At 48.8% G+C, this 22,697-nt stretch overlaps 1 protein-coding gene across 2 annotated transcripts in view; it reads left to right on the top strand.

Annotated features, from left to right (window-relative positions):
• Nucleotides 1–209: 209 nt before the first annotated feature.
• LOC141249496 (deuterosome assembly protein 1-like) overlaps nt 210–22,697 on the top strand; it is a 62,435-nt gene continuing 39,947 nt past the window's right edge. For both annotated transcript variants that reach the window (XM_073669647.1, XM_073669642.1), the window contains exons 1-6: nt 210–347; nt 1,429–1,480; nt 3,074–3,266; nt 9,716–9,811; nt 14,416–14,550; nt 21,157–21,270. In XM_073669647.1, coding sequence (XP_073525748.1) covers nt 1,431–1,480; nt 3,074–3,266; nt 9,716–9,811; nt 14,416–14,550; nt 21,157–21,270 — 588 coding nt within the window. In that variant the 5' untranslated portion in view covers nt 210–347; nt 1,429–1,430. The remainder of the gene's footprint in view (nt 348–1,428; nt 1,481–3,073; nt 3,267–9,715; nt 9,812–14,415; nt 14,551–21,156; nt 21,271–22,697) is intronic.

Raw genomic sequence — 22,697 nt, forward strand, 5'->3', positions numbered from 1 at the left:
ACGATAATAATCAAAAAATAACAATAATTTCGCAAAACGATGTATTTTGAGTCTCATCGCTTCCCGTCGCTGACTGTCGTCGCTAAGGCAACAGACGGCGTTGTCCACATGGGGTTTCAAACAGTCAGATTAGCATAGGGGCGTGGTTAACTGCCATACAGGTGCGTTGATAGGGTGGGTTGTTTGGTGGGCGGAGTTATAGATTTACAGTCTATGCTAAGAGGCGTGGTTAAGGTTGTAGGTGGGCGTGGTTACGTCTAGGCGGCAGCTGTGGCGCGGATACGCTGCAGTTGAGTGCGGGGCAGAGCCGGGCAGGTCATTCCCCGGAGAGAGCTGCTGATAAGAAGGTATGGGACTGCTGGGAATTGTAGTTCCTGCAGTCAGTGGGTTCTCTATCACTGACCAGGTCACCATGACGCAGCTATGTGCACATAACGTCCCTGCTGCTCGGCAGGAGGCTGGTGATGTTGGATTTTGAGCAAGTTGTGCTTTCTTAAAGGGGCAGTAGTCCTTTAGGGGACAATTCTTAATATCTTTTACTTAATTGCATGTAGTTGAGGCTTAAAATTTTATTTTTTTTTTATGCAGTTGGGTTTCATTACAAATTTTGCACCATTTGGCTTTTACAGTTTTCGCCGTCTGTGGTCATAAATCAGCTGAGAAGAGGTCAGAAATAGAGAGATTATAGTGACAAACTCTCCAAGAGGTCAGAGAAAGGGGGAAAAAAGCTCACTGACAGATTCTCAGCTAACTCCTTCTACAGCTAGTAATAGACGGTGCGGCACAGAGGCTGCAGAAGGCAAACGCTGCAAAATGTCTCATGAAACCCAATCACAATGGTGATCTTTAGCCCCAAATACATGAAGTTAAGAGAGAAAAAAAAAATATTGCCCCCAAAAGCTGGGGGCAGAAGGGGGGTTGGGACAAGCTGGGGACAAAAGGCCATGGGGAAAGTTGGGGGCGGAAGGTCTCGCCACAAGCTGTGGTTTAAGGTGGAGGTGCAAACTGGGGGCGGAAGGGTGTGAGGTAAGATGTGGTGGAAGGTCACGGCGCAGGCTGGGGCGGAAGGTCGCACCACAAGCTGCTGCAGACCTTTATGGAAAAGATGGCAGTAAATCATGCTAAATCAATGGTGGACTGGTAGCTTCCATCCTATGAAGAGGTTCTGCAGAAGCTGAGGTGATAAATAATGTACTTCCTTCCGTAGCTCGGCGCGTCCTGTAATAATTGTCCGCCGTGTGTATGACGATCGGTTGATCACCCAAATACAAGAGCAGCTCTACACAGCAGATGTTTGTGGGACGACGCTGCGGGACCGGGCCACCATCTGATGTGTATGGGGGGCTCCTAACGACCAAGCAAGCTATTGGCCAATCGCTGTCTCGAGGATGTGGCCGGCCTTGATGTGCTCATTGTGTTTCCTTCTAGCAATGGATATGACCAAGCAGCGAGCTGCCTTCCAGAAGTACCAGACAATGGGGTGAGTGTCCTCCGGGTCCTGCTGGCACTTCTGTACATCAGTCGTCACCAATGTTACAGGGATTAATAGAAGAAGCCATATTTATCCCCCCAAATCCACCACCCGATCCAACAGTCTCCACCAAACCACAAGTGACGTCACAACCGCGAGTGACCTCAGAGACCACTGCAGCGTCAGGGGAGTAGAGGCTGGGACGTCATTACTACCGGTTTGTGGAGACCATTACCCATACTGATGGTCTCCACCATACTTCAAGTAATGATGTTCCAACCACTGCTCTCATGATGGTGCAGACAATTAGTGGCCTTTGAGGTCAAGTCACTGGTGGATGTGGAAAACCCGGCAACTCTTTGGGTATGTGCACACTGAGATTTTGGAGTTTTGCTGATAAACTCAAACCTCCTCAAAAAGTTGGAGTTTCTGCTCCGGTTCCTCTCCAAAACCTCAGCAAAAAACTCTTTGCACTTAGTTCATGGACTGCTTTTATCAGGTCCCAGAGGAACTCTGGTCTTCACCCTTTAACCCCTATATCTGGACTAATAGGTCCCCGTGGGTTACGTCCATGGAGCAGCTGCTGGCCGGTGGAGTGAGGTAGCAGAGGAGAGTCAACTAGCCTGGTCAAAACCAGAGAGGGCAAAAATCAGCAGTCAGAGACTGTCAGAAGGTAGCCGAGGTCAGGCAGGCAGAAGGTAGTCGGTCCAAGGTCAGGTAGCAGAGAATCACGAGAAACAATTGGGGTCAGTGTATACTTATAACTGGCATCTCCCAGTTGTATGGCGGGAGTTTAAGTAGGGAGTGGTGCTGTCCCATAGGGCATAACAATGAGATGATCACTCGCTGAAGGAAGTCCATGTGCAGATGTGAATGGCTTCTTTTATTTATTTATTTTCATCATTGTAACTTTTAATAAAGAGCAGAAAACCCCTTTAAGTCTCCATTTACACCTGTCAGATTTGTCACGGAGCACAATCTGTATTCTATTCCTCTGTGTGTGGCTTTTTTTTTTTTTGTGGTATACATTGACTTTTTTGCTTACGCCAAATTCATCAAAATTTCCAATGCGTTTCATGTATTTTGCTCAAAATAAAAAATGTTCTTTATTTTTGCTTTTTCAGCCTTTTTTTTTTTTTGGAGACTTTTTAGCACAAAAAGTCACAAATATTGTGCCACAATGTCCGAAAATTAGAGCAAAAATTTCAGATGTTCATAAAATGACCCCAGGGAAAGACTGGAATATATTTGCCCCAAAATTTTGTGACTTTATGCAAAACCACAATTGTTGAATCAGCCAAAATCATCTTGAAACCCCCAAACGGCACCCACCGCCCACGATGGTGATCATAAGAAATAAACAGAAAGCAAAACAGGAGAACACGTAAAATGGACTTTAAAAAATCACTAACTAGCCAGGTCACCAACTAGACAAAAATGGCAAATGTAATGAAAAGGGCCCTATGTGTCTGAATTCCTCGCTTTTTTTTCAACAGTGCTGCAGTGTAAAGCATGGCGGATCAGAATTTGCTTCAACCTCAGCTAGAATTCTGATGAAACCTTTCTTTACATAGAATTGTAACAGTTTCCCTTGTATCCCAGTGACTCCTCCTGTGAGAACGAGCTGGAGGAGCTGATGCACCAGATCGACATCATGGTGAATAGTAAGAAGGTGGAGTGGGAGAAGCAGGTCCTGGTGCTGGAGCAGAGGCTGGAGGCTCAGGAGAAAAGGCTGGAGGCTCAGGAGCAAGAGCTGATCACAACCAGATGTATCGTGGATCAGAAGGACTGCGAGGTAATGGAGTATTGGGTCACTCATTGTTATATATTATGCAAATTATCTCTTCCCCAGAAGGAAAGAACCGCATCTGATATGACACCTATAGGCAGGTGCCCTTTATGCCTATCCTCGTCCATATACTTCTAGACAACTTGAAATCTTTTGATAATGTGATTAATGTATAAATCTGCAAATCATGTTATATATAAATTATTAATTTTAAAAAATCACAGTAATGGTAAGATATCAACTACTAGGCGTCTCCTACTGTCTCTACAGGAGGCAAAGGTTGGTCTTTGACATTGTACAGGAAGCGGGGGCCGGTCTTTGACGTTGTACAGGAAGCGGGGGCCGGTCTTTGACATTGTACAGGAAGCGGGGGGCGGTCTTTGACTTTGTGCAGGAAGCGGGGGCCGGTCTTTGACTTTGTGCAGGAAGCGGGGCCGGGTCTTTGACTTTGTGCAGGAAGTGGGGGCGGGTCTTTGACTTTGTGCAGGAAGCGGGGGCGGGTCTTTGACTTTGTGCAGGAAGCGGGGCCGGGTCTTTGACTTTGTGCAGGAAGCGGGGCCGGGTCTTTGACTTTGTGCAGGAAGCGGGGCCGGGTCTTTGACTTTGTGCAGGAAGCGGGGCCGGGTCTTTGACTTTGTGCAGGAAGCGGGGCCGGGTCTTTGACTTTGTGCAGGAAGCGGGGCCGGGTCTTTGACTTTGTGCAGGAAGCGGGGCCGGGTCTTTGACTTTGTGCAGGAAGCGGGGCCGGGTCTTTGACTTTGTGCAGGAAGCGGGGCCGGGTCTTTGACTTTGTGCAGGAAGCGGGGCCGGGTCTTTGACTTTGTGCAGGAAGCGGGGCCGGGTCTTTGACTTTGTGCAGGAAGCGGGGCCGGGTCTTTGACTTTGTGCAGGAAGCGGGGCCGGGTCTTTGACTTTGTGCAGGAAGCGGGGCCGGGTCTTTGACTTTGTGCAGGAAGCGGGGGCTTGTCTTTGACTTTGTGCAGGAAGCGGGGCCGGGTCTTTGACGTAGTATAGGAAGCGGGGGCCGGTCTTTGACGTAGTACAGGAAGCGGGGGCCTGTCTTTGACGTTGTACAGGAAGCGGGGGTGGGTCTTTGACTTTGTGCAGGAAGCGGGGGCATGTCTTTGACTTTGTTTCAGGAAGCGGGGGCCGGTCTTTGACTTTGTGCAGGAAGCGGGGGAAGGTCTTTGACGTTGTACAGGAAGCGGGGGCGGGTCTTTGACTTTGTGCAGGAAGCGGGGCCGGGTCTTTGACTTTGTGCAGGAAGCGGGGGCCTGTCTTTGACTTTGTGCAGGAAGCGGGGGCCTGTCTTTGACTTTGTGCAGGAAGCGGGGCCGGGTCTTTGACTTTGTGCAGGAAGCGGGGGGCATGTCTTTGGCTTTGTGCAGGAAGCGGGGGCGGGTCTTTGACTTTGTGCAGGAAGCGGGGGCGGGTCTTTGACTTTGTGCAGGAAGCGGGGGGCATGTCTTTGACTTTGTAGAGATAGCGGGTGGGTTTTTGCTTTGTATAGGAGGCGGATTCAAGCTTTGTTCTCTCTGCAGGGAGCTGAGGCTGGTTATTGTCTCTCTACAGGAAGTGAGGGTGGGTATTTGTCTCTGCTCTCCAGTTTGCTAGCCTTCAAACAAACATACCAAGGAGGGTTAGGGCAGGGAAACCATTGGACAATGGCAGGAGAAGCATTGCATGCTTGGAAATGAGGATGGATCCTGCACCTATAGTACTGGCATAATGCTGATGAACAGGAACTGTCTACTCAAAAAGACTACATGGATGGGAATGAGACACAGTCACTGGACATATTAGACTGATATGTGCACCCAAAGAAGTTTTATCTTGTGGGGGAGGGAGAGGGCAGCAAAATAAGATTTTCGGCATGCTCTTTGTCTTAACGTTTTCTTGTCCTTTAACAATCTTGAGTTCACCTGACATCGACTTCTTCCCGAAACATTACATATAGGGTATTTTCCTATAGGTGGTGATAGACAATATTGTTCCTTCTGGAGGAGAGCTAATTTGCATACTTTTCCCAGGGAGCATTGCATGTGAGACTCCCTACACTTAATTTAATAGACTTAACGATGACGTTGCTTTGGGGCTACTGGTCAGACGAGGAGCCAGGGATGCCGGCAGCCAGGTAGAGGTTTGCAAGGCTCTCGTCCGGTGACCACAGGCTATCAACTTGCCCACTGGACCAAGGTTCCACAAATCTTTTTGCTCATCTCTGAGTAATAAAACAGAAAAGCAGTAAATTCTTCTTATAGGAAGCAGCGTCACTTCCGATCCTGTGCAGAACACGCAGCAACGTTTCCTGTGTCGTCACGTGAAGGGGGCTGGCTCACTGCCTGTTTCAATCGCCGTCAAGCCGAACTCCATCTTCATCCATGCATTAGCCATAGCAGAAAAGGGATTCGGTTTAGTTATTGAGATGAGCCGCCAGCCAGCCCCCTGCACACACAGCTTTGGTCACATGCTGTATCATGTAGAGCAGACCTGTGCAAAGTGCGGTCTGCAGGCCTCCTCTGGCTGTTACAATCCAGCCCATGGACCGAGACAGCCAAAGGGCTGAAACAGTGGCCCACGGGCCACACCATGTCCTCGCCCACCTGCCATCCATCCGCCTCCTCCCGCTGTCACCGCTATCCACATCCTTGGGGTACAGACAGCAGTGAATACTCTGGTGGAGGACGGGGCGCTGGTCCCTTCTTCCACCAATCAGCGGAGGCTATGTGGGGCTCATGCGGTGTATATGGAGGCTGTGTGGGGCTCATGCTCTATATAGGGAGGCTGTGTGGGGCTCATGCGGTGTATAGGGAGGCTGTGCGGGGCTCATGCGGTGTATAGGGAGGCTGTGTGGGGCTCATGCTGTATATAGGGAGGCTGTGTGGGGCTCATGCGGTGTATATGGAGGCTATGTGGGGCTCATGCGGTGTATATGGAGGCTATGTGGGGCTCATGCGGTGTATATGGAGGCTATGTGGGGCTCATGCGGTGTATATGGAGGCTGTGTGGGGCTCATGCGGTGTATATGGAGGCTGTGTGGGGCTCATGCGGTGTATAGGGAGGCTGTGTGGGGCTCATGCGGTGTATAGGGAGGCTGTGTGGGGCTCATGCGGTGTATAGGGAGGCTGTGTGGGGCTCATGCGGTGTATAGGGAGGCTGTGTGGGGCTCATGCGGTGTATAGGGAGGCTGTGTGGGGCTCATGCGGTGTATAGGGAGGCTGTGTGGGGCTCATGCGGTGTATAGGGAGGCTGTGTGGGGCTCATGCGGTGTATAGGGAGGCTGTGTGGGGCTCATGCGGTGTATAGGGAGGCTGTGTGGGGCTCATGCGGTGTATAGGGAGGCTTTGTGGGGCTCATGCGGTGTATAGGGAGGCTGTGTGGGGCTCATGCGGTGTATAGGGAGGCTGTGTGGGGCTCATGCGGTGTATAGGGAGGCTGTGTGGGGCTCATGCGGTGTATAGGGAGGCTGTGTGGGGCTCATGCGGTGTATAGGGAGGCTGTGTGGGGCTCATGCGGTGTATAGGGAGGCTGTGTGGGGCTCATGCGGTGTATAGGGAGGCTGTGTGGGGCTCATGCGGTGTATAGGGAGGCTGTGTGGGGCTCATGCGCTGTATAGGGAGGCTGTGTGGGGCTCATGCGCTGTATAGGGAGGCTGTGTGGGGCTCATGCGCTGGATAAGGGAGGCTGTGTGGGGCTCATGCGCTGGATAAGGGAGGCTGTGTGGGGCTCATGCGCTGGATAAGGGAGGCTGTGTGGGGCTCATGCGCTGGATAAGGGAGGCTGTGTGGGGCTCATGCGCTGGATAAGGGAGGCTGTGTGGGGCTCATGCGCTGGATAAGGGAGGCTGTGTGGGGCTCATGCGCTGGATAAGGGAGGCTGTGTGGGGCTCATGCGCTGGATAAGGGAGGCTGTGTGGGGCTCATGCGCTGGATAAGGGAGGCTGTGTGGGGCTCATGCGCTGGATAAGGGAGGCTGTGTGGGGCTCATGCGCTGGATAAGGGAGGCTGTGTGGGGCTCATGCGCTGGATAAGGGAGGCTGTGTGGGGCTCATGCGCTGGATAAGGGAGGCTGTGTGGGGCTCATGCGCTGGATAAGGGAGGCTGTGTGGGGCTCATGCGCTGGATAAGGGAGGCTGTGTGGGGCTCATGCGCTGGATAAGGGAGGCTGTGTGGGGCTCATGCGCTGGATAAGGGAGGCTGTGTGGGGCTCATGCGCTGGATAAGGGAGGCTGTGTGGGGCTCATGCGCTGGATAAGGGAGGCTGTGTGGGGCTCATGCGCTGGATAAGGGAGGCTGTGTGGGGCTCATGCGCTGGATAAGGGAGGCTGTGTGGGGCTCATGCGCTGGATAAGGGAGGCTGTGTGGGGCTCATGCGCTGGATAAGGGAGGCTGTGTGGGGCTCATGCGCTGGATAAGGGAGGCTGTGTGGGGCTCATGCGCTGGATAAGGGAGGCTGTGTGGGGCTCATGCGCTGGATAAGGGAGGCTGTGTGGGGCTCATGCGCTGGATAAGGGAGGCTGTGTGGGGCTCATGCGCTGGATAAGGGAGGCTGTGTGGGGCTCATGCGCTGGATAAGGGAGGCTGTGTGGGGCTCATGCGCTGGATAAGGGAGGCTGTGTGGGGCTCATGCGCTGGATAAGGGAGGCTGTGTGGGGCTCATGCGCTGGATAAGGGAGGCTGTGTGGGGCTCATGCGCTGGATAAGGGAGGCTGTGTGGGGCTCATGCGCTGGATAAGGGAGGCTGTGTGGGGCTCATGCGCTGGATAAGGGAGGCTGTGTGGGGCTCATGCGCTGGATAAGGGAGGCTGTGTGGGGCTCATGCGCTGGATAAGGGAGGCTGTGTGGGGCTCATGCGCTGGATAAGGGAGGCTGTGTGGGGCTCATGCGCTGGATAAGGGAGGCTGTGTGGGGCTCATGCGCTGGATAAGGGAGGCTGTGTGGGGCTCATGCGCTGGATAAGGGAGGCTGTGTGGGGCTCATGCGCTGGATAAGGGAGGCTGTGTGGGGCTCATGCGCTGGATAAGGGAGGCTGTGTGGGGCTCATGCGCTGGATAAGGGAGGCTGTGTGGGGCTCATGCGCTGGATAAGGGAGGCTGTGTGGGGCTCATGCGCTGGATAAGGGAGGCTGTGTGGGGCTCATGCGCTGGATAAGGGAGGCTGTGTGGGGCTCATGCGCTGGATAAGGGAGGCTGTGTGGGGCTCATGCGCTGGATAAGGGAGGCTGTGTGGGGCTCATGCGCTGGATAAGGGAGGCTGTGTGGGGCTCATGCGCTGGATAAGGGAGGCTGTGTGGGGCTCATGCGCTGGATAAGGGAGGCTGTGTGGGGCTCATGCGCTGGATAAGGGAGGCTGTGTGGGGCTCATGCGCTGGATAAGGGAGGCTGTGTGGGGCTCATGCGCTGGATAAGGGAGGCTGTGTGGGGCTCATGCGCTGGATAAGGGAGGCTGTGTGGGGCTCATGCGCTGGATAAGGGAGGCTGTGTGGGGCTCATGCGCTGGATAAGGGAGGCTGTGTGGGGCTCATGCGCTGGATAAGGGAGGCTGTGTGGGGCTCATGCGCTGGATAAGGGAGGCTGTGTGGGGCTCATGCGCTGGATAAGGGAGGCTGTGTGGGGCTCATGCGCTGGATAAGGGAGGCTGTGTGGGGCTCATGCGCTGGATAAGGGAGGCTGTGTGGGGCTCATGCGCTGGATAAGGGAGGCTGTGTGGGGCTCATGCGCTGGATAAGGGAGGCTGTGTGGGGCTCATGCGCTGGATAAGGGAGGCTGTGTGGGGCTCATGCGCTGGATAAGGGAGGCTGTGTGGGGCTCATGCGCTGGATAAGGGAGGCTGTGGGGGGCTCATGCGCTGGATAAGGGAGGCTGTGTGGGGGGCTCATGCGCTGGATAAGGGAGGCTGTGTGGGGGGCTCATGCGCTGGATAGGGAGGCTGTGTGGGGGGCTCATGCGCTGGATAGGGAGGCTGTGTGGGGGGCTCATGCGCTGGATAGGGAGGCTGTGTGGGGGGCTCATGCGCTGGATAGGGAGGCTCTGTGGGGGGCTCATGCTGTAGATAGGGAGGCTGTGCGGGGCTCATGCTGTATGTAGGGGAATACCAGCATACTTAATTCTGCTCAATATTAAGTGCTACAATTAATATTAATATAAAATAATTATGAATATGTTAATATTGAGCTGAATTAATTTCAGCCTATTGGTTCGGCCTCCACAGCAGTCAAGGTCTCTCATGTGGCCCCTTGGTAAAGTGAATTGCCCACCCCTGCTGTAGAGCCTAGGACCAGAAGAGAAGCTGCTATGACCTGGGATGAAGCATCATCAGATCCTTTATGTGTGAGAAGTTGGAGTGCGCAGTGACAGGTTTCCATCCATCCAGATGCCTTATCACATATCACCTAGGAACCCCCTAAACATTGGTCAGCTATAAAAGACTATAACGGATCTCCTTTTTTTTCCTCAGATTGGAGTTTTCTCAATAAAGTTGGAAGAAGCAGAGAAGAGTCGACATGAAGTTGTCCAAAACTACGAGACCCAGCTGGAAGCTCTGAAAATGCAGGTAGGAAAGGGAGAAGAAGCACAGAAAAACCAGCCGTCCTCATCAACTGCAGGTCACTGTACTAATGCAGCAGCCCCATGTAAAGGCAGAGAACCATACCAGCAGAATAGTGACTGCAGCTCTGGGGTATAATACAGGATGTAACTCAGGATCAGTACAGGATCAGTAATGTAATATATGTACACAGTGACTCCACCAGCAGAATAGTGAGTGCAGCTCTGGAGTATAATACAGGATGTAACTCAGGATCAGTACAGGATCAGTAATGTAATGTATGTACACAGTGACTGCACCAGCACAATAGTGAGTGCAGCTCTGGAGTATAATACAGGAGGTAACTCAGGATCAGTACAGGATCAGTAATGTAATGTATGTACACAGTGACTGCACCAGCACAATAGTGAGTGCAGCTCAGGAGTATAATACAGGATGTAACTCAGGATCAGTACAGGATCAGTAATGTAATGTATGTACACAGTGACTGCACCAGCACAATAGTGAGTGCAGCTCAGGAGTATAATACAGGATGTAACTCAGGATCAGTACAGGATCAGTAATGTAATGTATGTACACAGTGACTGCACCAGCAGAATAGTGACTGCAGCTCTGGAGTATAATACAGGATGTAACCCAGGATCAGTAATGTAATGTATGTACACAGTGACTGCACCAGCACAATAGTGAGTGCAGCTCTGGAGTATAATACAGGATGTAACTCAGGATCAGTACAGGATCAGTAATGTAATGTATGTACACAGTGACTGCACCAGCACAATAGTGAGTGCAGCTCAGGAGTATAATACAGGATGTAACTCAGGATCAGTACAGGATCAGTAATGTAATGTATGTACACAGTGACTGCACCAGCAGAATAGTGACTGCAGCTCTGGGGTATAATACAGGATGTAACTCCGGATCAGTAATGTAATGTATGTACACAGTGACTGCACCAGCACAATAGTGAGTGCAGCTCAGGAGTATAATACAGGATGTAACTCAGGATCAGTAATGTAATGTATGTACACAGTGACTGCACCAGCACAATAGTGAGTGCAGCTCAGGAGTATAATACAGGATGTAACTCAGGATCAGTAATGTAATGTATGTACACAGTGACTGCACCAGCACAATAGTGCGTGCAGCTCAGGAGTATAATACAGGATGTAACTCAGGATCAGTAATGTAATGTATGTACACAGTGACTGCATCAGCAGAATAGTGAGTGCAGCTCTGGAGTATAATACAGGAGGTAACTCAGGATCAGTACAGGATCAGTATTGTAATGTATGTACACAGTGACTGCACCAGCAGAATAGTGAGTGCAGCTCTGGAGTATAATACAGGATGCAATTCAGGATCAGTACAGGATCAGTATTGTAATGTATGTACACAGTGACTGCACCAGCACAATAGTGAGTGCAGCTCAGGAGTATAATACAGGATGTAACTCAGGATCAGTAATGTAATGTATGTACACAGTGACTGCATCAGCAGAATAGTGAGTGCAGCTCTGGAGTATAATACAGGAGGTAACTCAGGATCAGTACAGGATCAGTATTGTAATGTATGTACACAGTGACTGCACCAGCAGAATAGTGAGTGCAGCTCTGGAGTATAATACAGGATGTAACTCAGGATCAGTACAGGATCAGTATTGTAATGTATGTACACAGTGACTGCACCAGCAGAATAGTGAGTGCAGCTCAGGAGTATAATACAGGATGTAACTCAGGATCAGTAATGTAATGTATGTACACAGTGACTGCATCAGCAGAATAGTGACTGCAGCTCTGGGGTATAATACAGGATGTAACTCAGGATCAGTAATGTAATGTATGTACACAGTGACTGCACCAGCAGAATAGTGACTGCAGCTCTGGAGTATAATACAGGATGTAACCCAGGATCAGTAATGTAATGTATGTACACAGTGACTGCACCAGCAGAATAGTGAGTGCAGCTCTGGAGTATAATACAGGATGTAACTCAGGATCAGTAATGTAATGTATGTACACAGTGACTGCACCAGCAGAATAGTGAGTGCAGCTCTGGAGTATAATACAGGATGTAACTCAGGATCAGTAATGTAATGTATGTACACAGTGACTGCACCAGCAGAATAGTGAGTGCAGCTCTGGAGTATAATACAGGATGTAACCCAGGATCAGTAATGTAATGTATGTACAGTGACTGCACCAGCAGAATAGTGAGTGCAGCTCTGGGGTATAATACAGGAGGTAACTCAGGATCAGTATTGTAATGTATGTACACAGTGACTGCACCAGCAGAATAGTGAGTGCAGCTCTGGAGTATAATACAGGATGTAACCCAGGATCAGTAATGTAATGTATGTACACAGTGACTGCACCAGCAGAATAGTGAGTGCAGCTCTGGGGTATAATACAGGATGTAACTCAGGATCAGTACAGGATCATTATTGTAATGTATGTACACAGTGACTGCACCAGCAGAATAGTGAGTGCAGCTCTGGAGTATAATACAGGAGGTTACTCCGTATCAGTACAGGATCAGTAATGTAATGTATGTACACAGTGACTGCACCAGCAGAATAGTGAATGCAGCTCTGGAGTATAATACAGGATGTAACTCAGGATCAGTAATGTAATGTATGTACACAGTGACTGCACCAGCAGAATAGTGAGTGCAGCTCTGGAGTATAATACAGGATGTAACTCAGGATCATTACAGGATCAGTAATGTATGTGCACACAGTGACTCCAAATAATGGAATTTTTATTTAAATAATATAATTTATATTTAAATGATTCTTTATAGGGTAGATTAAACATTTATGTAAATTTTATTTTGCCTCCTGTGAAAATATACGCTCCTGACTGGTGATGGTGTGTAGCTCAATGAAAGTTTGTCTTCATGATGTACAGGTTGATACCTGAGCCCTTCTGTCACATTCACCTTAGTTGTTCCGCTGGTCCCTTATGCAGAGGCAGATAACTTGGCTGCAACTTTCCGAGTCTCTGTAGGTTCATCCCAATTGTGAAAAGCATAAAATTGAAATACATTTCCATCACTGATCACTAGATGGCGCTGAACTAAAGCAAAATCAATTTGCTCATGGTAAGAAAAAAAAGAAAATCTCATTTTCCATAAGACATATCTACAGTCCGATGAATTTATCCTAAATGTCAAGTGCTGGTTAAACCTTCGTGACCTCCACCTATTAAGAGAACTGGGAGACTCCTATTGTCAGTTTAAAAAAAAAACAAAATATCTTCATTTAATGCCCACTATTCTTCCAAAATGAGGTGTACATCCTAAGGGGTCTTATTGCTGATCCACAGGATAGCTGATGATCTCCAATCATTGGTGACCTCTACTGATACACTGATATGTAGCACTGGGGTCCCAATCTTCCAGAAACCCCATTGTACCTGTCACACTTTTTTCCCTCGTGGATTTTATAGGAAGCACGATTGATTTCTATATCACTGATGGTCAAAATGTGTCAGTCCGTTTCCACATTACGAGGACGCGTCCTCTAGATAGGGCAGATATGTGCAGACTGGTAAGACTCTGCTAAAAACAATTCAAGTTCAATAAAGGAAAAAGTTCTTACAAAGTTTTTAAACTTTATCGAAGTTGAAAAACTTTGCAAAAACTTTTTCCTTTATTGAAGATCTTCGTTTTAAGTTTAGAAAGTTTGTAAAAACTTTGTGAAATCATATTACTCCATTACTACTTCAAATAAAAACTTCCTAGGAGTTGAGAAACTTTTATAAAAACTTTTTTCCTTTTATTGAGCTTGTGTTATTTTTGCGATTTCTCCATAGTAACTAGACTGGGGCGAGCGGTAAGGAGCTCAATCTTTCATAACCTGGGTACAGCGCTGGCTCTCTGCCACTGATCCATTCTCTGTTTTGGCTACATAAATGACGTACTACAGGGCACATAACTGCTGCAGACAATCACTGAGCTCAGTGCTGATATACTGATTGGCTGCAGTGGTGAAATGAGCTGTATTAGTAACTTCACCACTACAACCAAAACACAGAAACCTTTGCATTGGCAGAGAGCCTGTGCTGGACTTAGGGCAGGTAATTAACCCTTTCCTATTTGGTATGTTATATGTATAAAAGCGTCTGGGATCTCCAGTGGAAAACCTCTTTAACAAGGTGCAGGACACGCTCGTAGTGATCACCTGATCGCCACAATTGGGGATTCGCGGACCTCTAGCGATCAAATCTGCACAGAAATGATTCCCCCATATTGCCCTCTGCTGGCGAAATGTAGCATTACATGCCAGACATTTATTTGTCCGACAAAGCGACGTATGGTATGACCAGTACAAGGCCAAATTCCTCAATGACGTCACATATGGTCCCAATTGAGACCATTTTGAGAACCAGAAGAGGAGGTGATCAGCACACGAGCATAAGTTTGGAGACCGCAAATGTGCAGGTCACGTGACGAGCGCCGAGACTGTGAGAGAGAGCGGAGTCCTAACTGGGAGTACGTTGCACACTCGGCATATTGGACTCCCTCGCTAGTTTTTACTTAGTCTGGACAGCATCTTTAACATGGATGTATCCGTGCTAACAGAGAAGTTTTTCTGTTTCTTTTCTCAGCTTAGTAAATTGAAGAAGAGTTATGATAAACTCCATTATTATTATGTGAAAAACCATAACAGCGACATCCCAGACGCCTCCCCGGAGCACGAGAGATGCCAGACTGACCTCCGGAGGGTGTCGCAAAGGCTGGAGGTAAGATTGTGCAAGGTCTCAGTGATGAGCGCTGTGGGGCTGGAGGTAAGATTGTGCAAGGTCTCAGTGATGAGCGCTGTGGGGCTGGAGGTAAGATTGTGCAAGGTCTCAGTGATGAGCGCTGTGGGGCTGGAGGTAAGATTGTGCAAGGTCTCAGTGATGAGCGCTGTGGGGCTGGAGGTAAGATTGTGCAAGGTCTCAGTGATGAGCGCTGTGGGGCTGGAGGTAAGATTGTGCAAGGTCTCAGTGATGAGCGCTGTGGGGCTGGAGGTAAGATTGTGCAAGGTCTCAGTGATGAGCGCTGTGGGGCCGCAGTCCTGGGTTTGATTCCTACTACTTCATGTTTTCCTTGTGCTTGCATCGATTTCTTTACAGTTCTTTGTTTCCGTCCTTCTTTTATATTGGGACATCCCTTTTCTTAATTGCCTGAATTCCTAGAAAAATCCTTTGAGTCCTGTTTTTCTCATGCCCACCCACATTGAAAGCCTGTGAGTCTTATTCCTCCCACACACATACAGAGAGGGAAAACTTGTGAGTCCTACTTTCCCCTCTTCCAGAGCTATGGAGTCTGTATAAAATGGACCAACTCCGACTCCTAAAATATATAATAAATTGGGTACAGTAGTTCAATGCAGTTTGTGGGGAATATTTTTTTCAGAAGAATTTGGGAAAGTTATAAAATGTCCTATAAATGTCTGTCCTATTCCTGATCTAAGGGTTTGGACTTTTAGCTGAGATGAATCTGTGCTACAGGAAATTTATCACTTAAACACGAGCCGTGTATGAGGGAGTCGGTTTGGCTTACCGACTCCACAGCCCTGCGCCTCCTCCACATGGCATAGAAAGCCTGTGAGTCCTGCTTTTGCCCTGCCCACACAGCGAAGGAAAGCCTGTGAGTCCTGCTTTTGCCCTGCCCACACATTGAAGGAAAGCCTGTGAGTCCTGCTTTTGCCCTGCCCACACATTGAAGGAAAGCCTGTGAGTCCTGCTTTTGCCTTGCCCACACTGAGAAGGAAAGCCTGAGAGTCCTACTTTTGCCCCACCCACACAATGAAGGAAAGCCTGTGAGTCCTGCTTTTTTTCTCATCCGCTCATTCAATCATAAACCTTATCAGTTTGCAAATTTATTTTTTTTTAGTAGATGAAATACTGAAAGTATACCTACCTTGCCCTGGCCCTGGGAGCGCTGCTCGGCCCTGGCCCTGGGAGCGCTGCTCGGCCCTGGCCCTGGGAGCGCTGCTCGGCCCTGGCCCTGGGAGCTCTGCTCGGCCCTGGCCCTGGGAGCGCTGCGTGGCCCTGGCCCTGGGAGCGCTGCGTGGCCCTGGCCCTGGGAGCGCTGCGTGGCCCTGGCCCTGGGAGCGCTGCGTGGCCCTGGCCCTGGGAGCGCTGCGTGGCCCTGGCCCTGGGAGCGCTGCGTGGCCCTGGCCCTGGGAGCGCTGCGTGGCCCTGGGAGCGCTGCGTGGCCCTGGGAGCGCTGCGTGGCCCTGGGAGCGCTGCGTGGCCCTGGCCCTGGGAGCGCTGCGTGGCCCTGGCCCTGGGAGCGCTGCGTGGCCCTGGCCCTGGGAGCGCTGCGTGGCCCTGGGAGCGCTGCGTGGCCCTGGCAGCGCTGCGTGGCCCTGGCCCTGGCAGCGCTGCGTGGCCCTGGCCCTGGGAGCGCTGCGTGGCCCTGGCCCTGGGAGCGCTGCGTGGCCCTGGCCCTGGGAGCGCTGCGTGGCCCTGGCCCTGGGAGCGCTGCGTGGCCCTGGCCCTGGGAGCGCTGCGTGGCCCTGGCCCTGGGAGCGCTGCGTGGCCCTGGCCCTGGGAGCGCTGCGTGGCCCTGGCCCTGGGAGCGCTGCGTGGCCCTGGCCCTGGGAGCGCTGCTCGGCCCTGGCCCTGGGAGCGCTGCTCGGCCCTGGCCCTGGGAGCGCTGCTCGGCCCTGGCCCTGGGAGCGCTGCTCGGCCCTGGCCCTGGGAGCGCTGCTCGGCCCTGGCCCTGGGAGCGCTGCTCGGCCCTGGCCCTGGGAGCGCTGCTCGGCCCTGGCCCTGGGAGCGCTGCTCGGCCCTGGCCCTGGGAGCGCTGCTCGGCCCTGGCCCTGGGAGCGCTGCTCGGCCCTGGCCCTGGGAGCGCTGCTCGGCCCTGGCCCTGGGAGCGCTGCTCGGCCCTGGCCCTGGGAGCGCTGCTCGGCCCTGGCCCTGGGAGCGCTGCTCGGCCCTGGCCCTGGGAGCGCTGCTCGGCCCTGGCCCTGGGAGCGCTGCTCGGCCCTGGCCCTGGGAGCGCTGCTCGGCCCTGGCCCTGGGAGCGCTGCTTGGCCCTGGCCCTGGTCTTTGGAGAGCTTTGCGGCCCTGGTCTTTGGGGAGCTTTGCGGCCCTGGTCTTTGGGGAGCTTTGCGGCCCTGGTCTTTGGGGAGCTTTGCGGCCCTGGTCTTTGGGGAGCTTTGCGGCCCTGGTCTTTGGGGAGCTTTGCGGCCCTGGTCTTTGGGGAGCTTTGCGGCCCTGGTCTTTGGAGAGCTTCGCGGCCCTGGCCCTGGGAGCGCTGGCTCAGCTATATTTTCCTCTGCCCGTTCCTATAAGATTTGCAGCCAGCGGTGAGACATAATCTGGTTTCTTCACCCGTCTTACTGAGTCATGTCTTCCATTACACAACTTCAGACTAAATGCTGAGTTGTCTGAAGAGGCTCATCAGTTACTGGCACCTTTTTGGTTCCATCTTTATGGCCGAGGTCGCGCATTAGAGCTTCACGTCTGCTCTCTTAAGTTCTGCCATCTATGGGGTTATAGCATCTGGGCATCTGTGCGGTAATTATAAAGTATCTTGTGGCGATCATCTGGATGCCGAGCCGCGGACAGCCATTAATCGTGCCGCGCTCCGGGAGCCTCTTTACGGCCAGTTTACTGTTTATTGGCGCTAATAGCTTTGATTCATTGAGTAAATAGTGATTTTTCTATTTTGCTTAAGGACGGCAATTTACAGAGAGTTCATTGCCGACTAAGTCAGAAGGTAATTACTGGCAAGGGGACACATAAGATGGAAATGATTTATGTGAAAGCAGCCGCGCTTCCAGATCATTTGCCCTAATGATAACTTGGCTTTTAAAAGAGAAATAGTGGCAGTATTAATGATTTGTTTTTTACCTTTTGGTAACTAAAGAGAAGATCCACCTTTACAATCGGCGCCAAATGGGAACTGAAGGAACTTTCCAAATAGTCTTAAATGTCTTTTCTAGAACTCTGATACTGACGAACTCACCTTAAGATAGGCCCTCCATATCAGATCGGTGGTCGTCTGACTCTTAGCGCCCTCACCGATCGGCTGATCTCTGCTCCGTTCACTGTGGCCGTAAGCGTGAGCCGTACTGCAAGCTTTCTCCCATTCACTTGTATGGTAGGGTCCTTGCAGTACCGCTCACGGCCACTACACTATGTATGGAGCTGTACCATTTGTACCATGCACCGCAGGCCTTTCGATCAGCTGATTTCGGAGGTTCTGAGAGTCGAAACCCCACAGATCTGATACTGATGATTAATCGGTATAAAAATTGCTGAAAATCACTTTAAATAACCCCTTCCAGCATCAGAACGTACTAGTAAATCACAGGGCCAGTGTATGGAGAGGGCTCAAGAGCTGAGCTGGTCCATAAAGGGCAGGTGCTGGCTGTGTTATGCAGCAAGCATTGGCCTTTAGCATCAGCGATTGGAGCTCTTTAGATCCTTGAATGCCGCTGTCAATCTATGATCAAGCCTGGGCATCTGTTTAGACGTCCATCGCCTTTCCTCCCCTTGCCCCCTCTCAACATGATTGCATGGTGCCAATGGTTTACCATGGAAGCCAGGGGTTATCTTGGTACTGCTGTGAAGCCAAGCCACAGACTGATCTTCATAGGAGACCGTTATTTTCACTACTGTAGTATTGAAAATCATAGAAGAAGAGATCCAACAATCGATGGTTCGAGTCTCCTAAAACAATAACGTTTAAAAAAAAAAAAAAGCTAATAAAGTATAAACATTTGAAACACCCCTCTTTTTACCAGCTACATATACATAATGTAATGTAAAAAAAAGAACATATTCAGTATCACCGCGTCTGCTCCTCTGGGAAATTAAATAAGCAAATTGCCTCTTCAGAGAGGAAGAGGACTAGAACTCTAGTGCTACTTATTGGAAGCAGCAATCCTAAAAGTCAATATCAGCCATTTAACAAGCCTTGCCATATGACTTAGGATAATAGCCAAACCAGAATCTCAATTTGTAGACACAGTGTTTCAGGGTGTTGCCCCTCATCTGTCCAAAGTATGAGATCTGATTTGGCTGTTTGAGAGGCCTATTGGAAGTAGCAATCCTAAAAGTCAGTATCGACCCTTTAACAAGCCTTGCCATATGTCTTAAGATAAAAGCCAAACCAGAATCTCAATTTGCATATTTAATTTCCCAGAGGAGCATGCATGGCTTATGTCTCCTCACTCTGACATGCCTTGCCCGGCTTGTTACTCTCCAAAAGGAGAAACGTTACCCCTTAGATTTTAATTTTTAACCTCTTACTTAGAAAAATCAGATCTCATACTTTGCACTGACGAGGGGCGATACCCTGAAACACCGTCGTTTTTAGTCTTGGCACCTCCTCCCAAAGTAAAAATCCAGCAATCAAAACGTTGTATGTTCACCAAAACAAAACCCCCCCCAAAAAAAACAATACAAAAACCAATGCAGGTCAATCAACGGCAAAATAAAAAAGTTACGGGTCTCGAAAACTGGCAACATAGACCAATTTTTTTATTTTTTTTTTACAAAGTTCAGATTTTTTTTGCCATCATTACTTTAGATGTTTTTTTGTTGAAAAGTGATAAAACATAAAAAAAAAACTACATAACTTTGGTATCAATGATTTCGTATTCACCTGCAGAAGAAAGTTGATGTAACTTTACCTCTTCGTGACTTGGCGTTTTTTTTTTTTATTTGTTTTTTTTTTTTCATTTTTTCCTCTTCTTCCATGAGCCATAACTTTTTTTTTTTTCTGTTGGCATAGTCATGAGAAGGCAATTATTTTTTTTTATGGAAGGAGTTGTAGTATTGAATGAACCTATTTGCTTTGCCATCCAATGCACTTGGAAAAAAAGGAAAAATTGCAGTAAAATTGCAAATGAAAAAATTGGTTTTAAGGTTTTGTTTTCATTAATTGTGCTACAAAAAAATGATATGGCAATATAATTCTCCAGGTCAGTGCGGCTATCATACATAAATAATGCACATGAAAATAAGAAACTTTGATATATATTATATTAACGAAGTCTGCCTCTTTCTCCTCCTGGACTGCTCATTCATTCTCAAAATTCTCAGTTCGGAATAAAATTTGACTTCAGCGAATACAGATTTTCCCATTACTGAGATAGGAGATGGCAGTTGGTGCTCATAAAGTTCTATGGGGAACTGTAACTGTGGAATGTCTTTGTCTGCTTCTAGTTCCTCTCTCCATAGAATTTTAAAAACACCAACTGTCATCTCCTTACCTCAGTAATGGCAAAGTCTGTTTTTACTAAATACAAATTTTACAGAGGTTGCCCCTGAATTGAGAATGAAAGATCAATCCAGGAGGAGAAGCAGATTTCTTTTTATAAAGTGTGAAACTGGCCTTAGACTTAGCAGCTTGGAAGGGTGTTGTACACAGATCTTCAGGTGAGAGAGTCTTTCAGAAGGCTCCGAAAGTAGGCTATAAACAATGAGAAAAGCAAATGGTGAAGAAATAAGTGTAGGATATAAGCTATGCTTTTATGAGCTAATGAAAACAGCAGCCTGGATGTACTCAGCGCCCACATCGAGCCTGTATTACTGAGAGGGACACTCCTACAAGAGAAAAATCTGAAACTTGGAACAGACTGCAAACTACATATCAGAGGGTCTGAGAAAGAATGAAGATTGCAGAGTGAATGAGACAGCAGCCTGGATATACTCAGAGCTCACATCCAGCCTATATTACTGAGATGGACACTCCTACTAGAGAAAAATCTGAAACATGGAACAGACTGCAAACTGCATATCAGAGGGTCTGAGAAAGAATGAAGATTGCAGAGTGAAACTTATACCATATGTAAGCATAATTTTTTATGTCAAGTGTCAATAGCCTTTAAGTATTTGTCCAGCACTGCTAACTTCTGAATCGGAAGGTGAAGTCATGGGATTGGATGAAGTCACGTCCCTCCGTAGGTCCACTCATGATTTAGACACATGTGCAGGGAGAATATTTACTTCTTTCACCTCCAACCTTTTGTATGTGTTAGTTCAAGTCGTCTCACAAGGTTTAACTATGCAAGAGAATGACTCCACAAGTAGCACAGACTTGTTTTAGACCCGCCCAGTGAGAAACTTGCGAAAAAAATCCTGGAGCTATGCGACTTTCATGTAATTTTTTCACAAATTTTTAATCTTTCTGGCTGCCGTGAATGGAAAAATATTCTTTGTCTGTGAAATATATTGGGTGGGGATTACACCTTTTATTGTTTGGGTAAAAAAGTGAAAAGGAAAGTTTAGGAGAAGTGTTGGCTGCGGGCCCTGACAACTGAGCATCATGTCCTGATAAGTTTTTTCTTACACGACACAGTTGTTGGCCTTTAACTTGTGAGATTTGTGTCTTTTCAGGAATATAAAGAGCAAGCCGACCAGTGGGAGAATCAGAGACGGGTGTATCAGGAAAATATCCAGAAATTAAATGAGCAGAGAGAGAATCTGATAGAAAAATGTGAATATCTCCAGGTAACCTGTGTAATATCTTCACCTTTAAACACTATCTATTTGGTTAGTCCCCTTAGGGGACTTGAACCTTTGATCATCTGATCACTTATAATATATACTGCAATGCAACAGTATTGCATTATATACTGAAAGTGATGTTCTCCTATGAAGCCCAGCCACAGGCTGGTGTTTACAGGAGGACCTATATGGCAACCATGATGGCCTTCATCAGGATCCCAACTGCCATGTCAAAACATTGCATACACTGGCGATCTCGCTATTTAAATATGGCTGTCAGCAGTGATCAGAGCTCGCTCCGATTGCTGCTGGTTGTGTAATACAGCCCGCATTTTCCATTTCCTGAGCCCACTCCCACCACCCATCCCGGCCATACGACATATATTTACCATAATCTGCCAAGGTGACCCACATATAAGGGTAATACATTTTTTTTGCACAGCACGTGACAAGTGAAAAAATTTAAAACGTAAGAAAAAAAAAAGTCAGCATCAGAATTGCATTTGTTTTTTTATTTGTTTTTGTTCCATTTCTCCCCTCAAACAGTTAATAAAAGTTAGGTAATAATTGATTTATACCCCAAAATGGTGCCACTGACAAATACAGCTCAAACCGCAAAAGCAAGCTACGTCGCCCAAAAAAAAAAAAATATTATGTCTCCTAGGCTATTCCAACACTGCCCCCGGCCGCTGCAAGGGATTCACAGGTCTCCGGCATAAGGAGAAACCTGTCAATCACCTGGAGCAGCGCTGGGAAGAGCCGGCCAGGGGCAGAGCTAGACTAGTCTAAGTTTTGTTTATGGTCCCTGGCCGGATCTTCCCAGCGCTGCTCCCTGACCATATTCTGCTTTATTGTAGATTCTCATAAATGCTTTGCTAATGCAGGAGATCTAATTCCTGGCATGGATAAAGTGCTGTGTCAGCCCTACCAGTAGATTTTGTCATAGACTCCCTACCAGGGAGAAACCATTGACAGGGAATGGGTTAAACAGTGCATTTACCCTTTTAGAGAGAGTGTCACCTCCTAAATACATTGCATTACTTTTATTGTAGTGATTTATTATACTCGAGCTGTTTTTATCTTGAAATTAATAATTCTGCTGGTTGTCCTTGGAAACCATTCAAGAAGCTTGTGAAATACATTTTTTAGCGGGGGGAGGGGCGACATTGCTTTTTATTTCTCACCATCATTTTAAAGCACCGCTGAGACTGCAGATAATGCGGTGAGATTTCTGCTCTGGAATTTGGAGCATTTTAAATATTTACAGAGATGAAAGGGAGACCGTACTATCTGTGCCTGTATCGTTTACAGGGAGACCGTACTATCTGTGCCTGTATCGTTTACAGGGAGACGGTACTATCTGTGCCTGTATCGGTTACGGGGAGACGGTGCTATCTGTGCCTGTATCGGTTACGGGGAGACGGTGCTAT

Source organism: Phyllobates terribilis, unplaced genomic scaffold (genome assembly GCF_046119375.1).
Source record: "Phyllobates terribilis strain yellow unplaced genomic scaffold, ASM4611937v1 Scaffold_2__4_contigs__length_985480577, whole genome shotgun sequence".
In the NCBI taxonomy this organism is placed as follows: Eukaryota; Metazoa; Chordata; class Amphibia; order Anura; family Dendrobatidae; genus Phyllobates; species Phyllobates terribilis.